The sequence below is a fragment of the Dicentrarchus labrax genome, unplaced genomic scaffold, assembly GCF_905237075.1.
Source record: "Dicentrarchus labrax unplaced genomic scaffold, dlabrax2021, whole genome shotgun sequence".
In the NCBI taxonomy this organism is placed as follows: Eukaryota; Metazoa; Chordata; class Actinopteri; family Moronidae; genus Dicentrarchus; species Dicentrarchus labrax.
Genome location: NW_026136719.1, coordinates 31,899,941 through 31,908,406, shown reverse-complemented (window position 1 = coordinate 31,908,406; position 8,466 = coordinate 31,899,941). Strand labels below are relative to the sequence as shown.

Below are 8,466 nucleotides of genomic sequence, written 5' to 3'. Positions count from 1 at the left end.
CACCGGTTCTGACGTAAACAGCAGTAACCAGACCGAATAAGAACGAACATTTCGGTGCCTCATTTCAGTGCCTTTTTTTTTTTTTTTTTTTTTTTACCGCCCCCTGGTGTTCCGGTGTCAACTTGTATGACGTCAGTGCCGCTACTCAGCACACTTGTTGATCAGAACTGATAATGAGAGGATCAATGACGATGCCAAAGGCAAAAGCCTAAAGGTTTCCAAAAAGGAAACCCAAAAAAAAAAAAAAAAAAAAAAAGGAGGGAAAAAAAAAAAAAAAAAAAAAAAAAAAAAAAAATAAAAAAAAAAAAAAAAAAAAAGGTGGCCGCTGGACAAAGACTCCCAGGGGTGGTGGGACAGATGGTGACAAGCCTTTCCGTTTCGGGGTCTAGCATTTAATCAACCGTCCGTCAATAGGATAGCAGACTCTTGCTTTGACAAGTGTGCTAACACAGTGTCCGCTGCCTTTCTGCTTAATATGAAACTCATAATATTGTGTTCAATTTGGCCCTGGAAATAAAAGGGTATTGTTTTTTGACAAAGTGTGTGTGGTTTCGTACCGGTTCGAGAACCGTTTAAGCACCTAAAACCCTTGAAGCTGCTGCACAGACATTTACAATAATTTCAGCACAGCACTGCAAGATCTTAGGGACACAGATTCAAATATTTCATTTACTGTAAGAAGGCATATGTACATTAGTTTGCATGAACTCACCAAAACACTTGCTGAGATTTGTCTGTTTGTCAATGAAGACTTTAGCAGAGATGACATTTCCAAAGGGCATAAACATCTGGAGCAGGTCCTGGTCTCCAAACTCCTGGGGCAGGTGGTAAATGAACAGGTTGGCACCCTCTGGACCTGCCAATAAACAAGCCCCTTTTACCAGTCACACAAACATTAAACATAGTGATATCTTCACAATTTCAACAATTTCTGACTCAATGAATTAATCCATTCCTCCAAAATATGATCATGGTCAAATTACGTCCTCAACAAATGCAATAACAGCTCTATCTTATGGATCACCACCCAGGGGCTCATGTGGTATAAAAACAATATTGATGTGGAAATGTGTCAACCAATTAATAAACTGTGGGAATACATTATTTTGCCATGACTGGTAAACTGAGGACATGGATGGCACATTTAATAGACCATAATGGTTAATTGAGTAATCTAGAAAATAATTGGCAGATTAAGGTGGTAACTGCTGGTCAACATAGTGCTTATGAACTGCTATCACATTTCATTCTCAGACTACAGTCAATAAAGAAAAATCTTATCTTAACAGAAATGGAATATTCACAAAATATGTAAATGAAAACAACTTCACATGAATTTGGTTGCATTAAAACACAGTACAGGTGGTCACACAGACCAGGAAGGGACTTAATCCCTCCATCCCCTTACCTTAAACATGAAAATGTAGTCAGAAGCAAATTAAATGCACTTTTAAAAATAATTTGAAGGAATAAGCAGTAATTGATAAAAAAAAATAATAAAGGCGTTTATTTACATTTGCAAGTGAATTTCCCAATTCAAACACATTTTTCAACATCTAGTAGTTTATATCAGGCGTGGCTGAGGTCACAAAGTTGAACTTGAATGCAAATGGTCTGCCAATGACAATTTCCACATTTACAATTCCTTCCACCACATGACCCTTGGGGGGCTCTGCAGTATCATATACGACATTAAGTGTAAAGAAAATAAACAAATAAATAAAATTATTGCTAACATTAACACACAAACAAGCCTTCTGTTATGGACTTGAGCTTGTTTTAAAGTGGAGCTGATGACATGAGTATATCAGAAGCCATGTCAGAGAGAAGGTGGTGACTTCTTACCGGTGCTGCGACTGTCGCTGGCTGATGCAGCAGATTTAAAACAAGACAGAATCCTTAGCAGAAGGTTAGGTCAACACACAGCAAACATCTCTACCAAGCTGCCCACAACAGTACTTTAAACCAAGTGTCACAATATACTGAGGAACATCCCAAAAGTATATGCTTGCACCCTGCTGTTACCGTTAGCTTTTTTTTTTAATCTGCAAAGGGAGTCTATGGCAGCCTATTGAACAGGGCAGTTCATATGAAAATAGGTATATTAGGAGAAGGAATCTAAACTCCAACAAGTTTTTCTTTGCTCATTCTGAATCCAAATTGGACTGAAGAAAGAAATATTTTGAGGCATGCTCATACAGCAGTTATACAGTAAATAACCCCCAGTTACTCCTCTTCGACTACCTCTCCAGTCCCTTCATCTGTACTCTCTACCATCCCCCATACCATCTCTTTTTCATACTCCCAGCCAACAGGACCCACCTTCCTTTTGGCTGCCTGCTGCTGAGACACTCTGCTGGGACAGCAGGCTCTGGTTGTACAGGCTAGGGAGGGCAGCAGCGGCGTACTGCTGGATGCCCGAGTAGGCCTGGCTCAGTGCCTCCATGGTGTTTCCTGAGCCATTAGACAGGCCTCCAGAACCCAGGCTGCCATTCAGTGCTGCCATGCCTGCAACAGAGGTACAAGGAAACAAGAATTACATGGGTAAGTGTTGTAAGTGATGCTGAGTACAACATAATAACAGTCAAAAAGTAAAGTAACTCAGTAAGTTACTAAGTAATTATAAGCGTCACTCACTATGTATTTAAAGACAATGGCCAATTATAGGCGTTAATAACAATAATAAACTTAATTTATAAAGAGCATTTCAAGATTCTCAAAGATGCTTTACATGACAAATTTGATATAAGACATAACCCCACTCCTTTGGAACCTCAGTCAACTTCACCCTTCCTGTACATAGATGTGCTATATAGTGACATCTAAAGTTAGCTAATGTTAGGAAATGCTAATTAACTATCTACCTAATCTACATCAGTTGTTAGCTCGTTAGTACATCTGATAGCTACTGTTAGCAAAACTAACTTGCTAACATTAGCTATCAGATGTAGCTAGCGGGCTAACAACTGATGTAGATTAAGATAAGATAACATGTTGCTAACATTAGTTAAGTTAATATGTTACTATATATATATATATATATATATATACATAGTATATCTAAGTACAGGAAAGGAGAAAGTTGGCCGAGGCTTGCTCAACTGTTTAGGGAGCACAGAGCCAAAAGGAACGGGACTTAGGAAGGGTCAATACAGGCGCAAGGTATAACTTCTGAATAAATGACTGTTGAGTTGCACATTAGACAGGTATTACAAAATAATACCTAATAATAACTGGGATTTAATTACAGTACATCAAGTGCTCTCACAGCATATTAAACAGTCCCTGCACCATAGCAGTACACTGTGGGAAATCAAATCAGATTTGGTAGAAGCGGCGATGATGTGACAACTGTATTCTTACAATGACCCAATTATAAACACCTGGAGGAGGTTTGAGGGAGGCATTACTTTTGTCTTTAAATTGGTAGGCTCGGCTTCTTGCTGTCATACTGGCAGCATAAAAATACGAGGAACCAAGTGCAACAATATGTAGGCAGGCTTTAATCTCGAAGACAAAGATTTATATCAAGCGGGTTAAGTACCTGCCAGGGAGCCCATGTTGAGGCCAGCTCCAGAACCAGCAGCCAGAGACTGCAGAGCCCCCAAAGAAGCCATGGGGTTCACTGATGAGTTGCTGCTGGAAGTGGGGGAGGAGCCTGCTCGGGAAATATATTTACTATTAATGTTATAATAAACACAACTAGGAAATATTAGAGAAGTCTGTGTTACAGTGCTACAGTCTGTGCTCAGCAATGTCAACATTCTATTGATTTTGACAATTTCATAATGTGTCTATTCAAAATAAATAAAAATAGGCTATGTTACCATAGCACTACTGCGTGTACCTTAACTATGCAACAGTACTGTCGTAATGTGTTTTACCTGAGCTTGTTAGTGCACTTAGTGGGCTACTAGATGTTGTCATGGCGCTGGAGCCTGTGGCTGTGGCCTGTGTGGCAGTTGCTGCTGCTGCTAAAGCAGCCAGGTTCTGCATGGCATTAAGACCTGACAGACACACACACTTCAGTTAAGTTCAAGACTCCACCCACCCCTTTCTCTGACCACTATTGTATATAAAAACAAATACATATGGTCATGTTCTCTACAGAGAATCTAATCTTACATATTGGCACAATATTTCAAGGTGGAATGTTAAAGCGTATGTGTGTGTGTGTGTGTGTGTGTGTGTGTGTGTGTGTGTGTGTGTGTGTACCTGAAACAGGGTGCAGGTTGTTGAGTGCATTCCCCGTTGAGGCTGACTGCTGCAGCAACTGTAAGTAGAGCTAAAGCCAGGAGGAGATATGAGAAACATAATGTTAAATGGAAGTGACAGTTAAGTTTAAACAGGTGAATTGTTTTATCACTAGGCTAATCATTACATTTTGCATAAACACAGATAGAGGCCCTATAAACACACACTCACTGCTAGGTACTGTGGCCCCAGGCTGTTGAGCCCAGTTAGATTTCCCCACATGGAAGCAGCACTGAGTTGTTGCATCTGCTGCTGCAGCTGTTGGGCCATGCGCTTCTGCTCCTTGTCCTTCTGAGTGTCTGCAAACTTCACCACGATGGGCGATGAACAGCCCTAAACACAGACACAGGAAATCTTTTGTACTCTGACAGCTCAATGTACGGATATAAATACAGATTAAAACATCAATAACTTGCAACTTAAGTGCAAGTCAAATAACTGAAATGACTTTAAAAAGCTCTGTTAGTTTGAATGAGGATAAACTGTTTTTCTTGGTAAAATTTATAGTGGAGACAATATAAGCTACCAATTTTGAAATTGAAAGTGAAAACTTCACAACTGTTACAACATCACATATTGATTTTAGTGTGAAGCTGAACTTCACCTCCATGGTCTGGGACTGGTGCATGGACTTGATGGCTGACTGGGCCATTTGTCTAGCTGTGAATGTCACAAATGCACAACCTGAAAGTGAGAAAAACAATGTATCATGATTTATACAGATTGTTCTCTAAAAAAAATGCTAGTTGCACAAGATGCAGCGATTATGTTCAGCCGGTGGTGTGCTGTCTGAAGGGAATTTCAGTGTATTTCTAGCTCAAAGCCATTCTTAAAGAGGGCTAATTTGGTCAAAAGCTGTGAAGTCATCTTCTTCAGGGCATAAAAAGAAGAAGGACATCAACCATATTCACATAATGTGGCAAAAAAAAAGTAGCGGTGAGGGAAAAGTACATGGCATTTCTTGTAAACACAATGTTGAGAAAGTCTGTCAGGTGTTTTAACCACTGAACCACTGAAACGTAGATGCTGCGGTCACCATATTGGGGAGGTCAAGATCTGCCTGTTAACAATACTGAGAGATTTACATGAGAAATTTAACCTGATACTGGTTACTTGTAAGAATTAATTCAGTCACCGGGGACGTATCTAATCAGCTCTATGCCAAAATTCACCACTTGGAAAAATGCTGCAGTATAGAATGAAAACAATGAGTAAACATATACTACTGTGTGTGAGTTGGTGCATAAAGTATCAATACATGGTAGACTAGCAAAAACACAAAAACAAGCAACCAGGTGGCTTCATAACAATGAATTAATTGTATTAATATGTATAGAAATCAAATTTTTTAAAGAAACCAGTACTAAAATTCGAAATAATTTACACTTGATTTTACGTTCATACATTACAGCCTGCATGTCCCAGTGGAAGTTATGGCTATTAATAAGGTATATTTTTCGGCATAGAACTGATTAGATCCACCCCTAGTCATTGAATTAATTCCTGTATCAGCTTTAGTTTCTCACGTTTTTAACAAACCAAGTTTCATGAAAATCAGTCCAGAATTAAGCAAGTTACAGTTGATTTTGTAATGACGTCTGCATGTCTCAGTGTTGTTAACTAGAGGATCTTGACCTACGCAACATGGCGACCACCACATAGCAGCGGATGAAATAAAATGAGTGCATAATTCTACAGTGTATAAAGTAAAATAAGATTCTACACTGTTTTACATGCATATCATGCTAGTTGAACGTAGGAGACCTAAAGTGTATAAACCTGCAAAACATAAAGCAAGGGATCTGAAGGTAAAGTAAAAAGAAAATAATTCATTAATACTATTAATACTATACTATTTTTCTGTTTTTGGTCGCTTCCAACTCCTGAGGGAAATATCTGGTTCATTAGCTGCAAAATGTATCCATCTGCCGTTTGTTGCTGGGCAGTGGGTTTTTAGAACTTATTCTCTGTGGACAAGAAACAACACTTTGCAAGTGGTGAGAGACAGCTAAACAATGAGCTGAAACTCGCTATAAAGCCGAGGGGGGCTGCCAGTTGGGGTGAAAATGTCTTCATCATTACAAGCGACACATAGTCACATTGTTTTCACATGGTCATTTGATATATTTAATCTATTTAAAAGGCATATTGATTATTTGGCTGCACCCTGTCTTTTGTGTGTATGCCTCTATATAAGAACATTACATTCCTTACCACGACTGAGTCCGTCAGGGCCTCTGAGTATCCGACACTCCTCTATCTGTCCGTACGGTGAGAACATCAGTCGGATGTCGTTCTCGTTACATTTCTTGGAGATCATTCCAATAAACAGCTTCCTGTCTTCCACTGCTGTATTCAACACGACACAACATCAAACACACCTGCTCTGTGTCAAGGTAAATGGTGCAATACAACATTTAACATGTACTTATGTTAAACTATGGCTGTTTTGCAACTTATGTTATCAAGAGGCATGAGTTGAGTTTAGGACAGTATCTTCTAACAGCTGAGCTCTTCACTGCTTAAAGGACAGGTTTGCTGTAATAGTTCCTCCTGTTCATTCTGGCCAATAACAGATCTCTCCACACAGTAATATGATTCCACATAGCAGTTCTCCTTCTGGGCAAAAATATATTCACTTGATCTGATTAACTTGATTGATGATACCTCATATGAGCTTAAGACGAGGACTGTGGAGTTTGCCTCTATATAGACAGGATGAATTATTACAGGAAATAGGAAGTGTTGTTTTTAGACAGAGTTTAGACATTTAGACAAATGCTTAACTTATACTTTAACAACAAGGATATTGTTGAGGTTGTTTTCTCAGCTGGATGCATACATGTGGACACATTTGAAAAGACCAGTCTTACAACACAGAGTGGATGAGAAAAACAGAACTTTTGAGATTTAAAAGAAAAAGAAAGAGGAAACAACTTCTTTGTCTGACAGCACGAGGAAGGAATCCCACTTCATAGATAAACAGTGTTTTCTGATTTATTCACATTAATATAGACACAGCTCAGACTCTCAACTCTACTCTACTGAGTTGTCTGCTAGTATCAAAGGACAGAGAAGACTTGAGCTGCAACGATAAGTCAATTAAGCGATTAGTTGTCAACCGTTAAAATGATTAATTGATTTGATCAAAATAGTTGGAGATTAAATGTCCAAATTCTCTGATTTCAGCTTCTCAAATGTGAATATTTTCTGGTGTCTTTAGTGTCTCTATGACAGTAAACTGAATATAACAAATTTTGAGGATGTTAATTTGGGCTTTGGGAAAAAGTCATCAACATTCTTCACCTTTTTCTGACATTTAAAGCACCGAACAATTTTCGATTAACTGAGAAAACGATGACCAGATTAATCGATAATGAAAACAATCGCTAGTTGCAGCCCTAGAGAAAACAGATGGGAATGCTAGAAAATCCTTACCATTGTTTTTCTCACTGTCAGCTGGCTTCATCTGGATTGGATGGTGCATCTGAACAAGGCAACAAATAACACATTAAAATTCATAACATTGAAATATGCACAATGATTAACTATCCGAATATTCAGGTCTAGCCCTTAAAAACAGATGACTTGGATGGTTGTTGTAACTCCATGACTACTGCTCTGGAAAAATGAACAGCACAATATACCAAAAGCATGAAATACAAATAAAAGAATGCAACTCTACCATGGTTAAATAATGAAATATATCATTATCTTTTAAACTCAATACGGATCATTTGATCTACAAAAGTCTAAGACCTAAAATAGTCCTGGAATTACGCAAAGCAAAAACCTTGGCTTTAACACAAACTATAGAAACACCATAGAATATTTATGATTTATAAAATCAGTAGAAGAATTGACATAGAACTGCAGAAACTATAAGGAAATGATTATATTCTAAGGAAATGTAGTATTTGTTTCCCTATATTACACAACTATCACCCTAATTCTATTCAACCTGTCCTATCTGAGGTACTTCAGAAAGTTGAGCCAGCACAGCTAGTCGACCACCTCAAGCCCAATCAACGCTTGTAACAATCTGGTTTGAGAACAAAATATTCCACAGAAACTGGAAATAGTTATTTCGTTGAAAATGTAAAGCCTCCCTTGGACAGGAGTACAGTTAGTTTGACACTGACAACCATGGCATTCTCCTCGTCATTCAGTTTTCCTAAACAAGCCGTTGACTGATCTGAGTCATATCGTCAA

At 38.5% G+C, this 8,466-nt stretch overlaps 1 protein-coding gene across 8 annotated transcripts in view; it reads right to left on the bottom strand.

The window, feature by feature from the left end:
- Positions 1-8,466, bottom strand: part of celf1 (cugbp, Elav-like family member 1) — a 30,375-nt gene that overhangs the window by 8,787 nt on the left and 13,122 nt on the right. For 3 of the 8 annotated variants that reach the window (XM_051380173.1, XM_051380172.1, XM_051380168.1), the window contains 10 exons: positions 7,693-7,741; positions 6,469-6,603; positions 4,859-4,938; positions 4,426-4,587; positions 4,216-4,285; positions 3,885-4,007; positions 3,545-3,658; positions 2,323-2,508; positions 1,846-1,866; positions 713-856 (listed from right to left, as the gene is read on the bottom strand). In XM_051380173.1, the coding sequence (XP_051236133.1) occupies positions 713-856; positions 1,846-1,866; positions 2,323-2,508; positions 3,545-3,658; positions 3,885-4,007; positions 4,216-4,285; positions 4,426-4,587; positions 4,859-4,938; positions 6,469-6,603; positions 7,693-7,741 (1,084 nt within the window). The remainder of the gene's footprint in view (positions 1-712; positions 857-1,845; positions 1,867-2,322; positions 2,509-3,544; positions 3,659-3,884; positions 4,008-4,215; positions 4,286-4,425; positions 4,588-4,858; positions 4,939-6,468; positions 6,604-7,692; positions 7,742-8,466) is intronic. The other 5 variants (XM_051380169.1, XM_051380170.1, XM_051380174.1 and 2 more) reach the window with 5 other exon arrangements.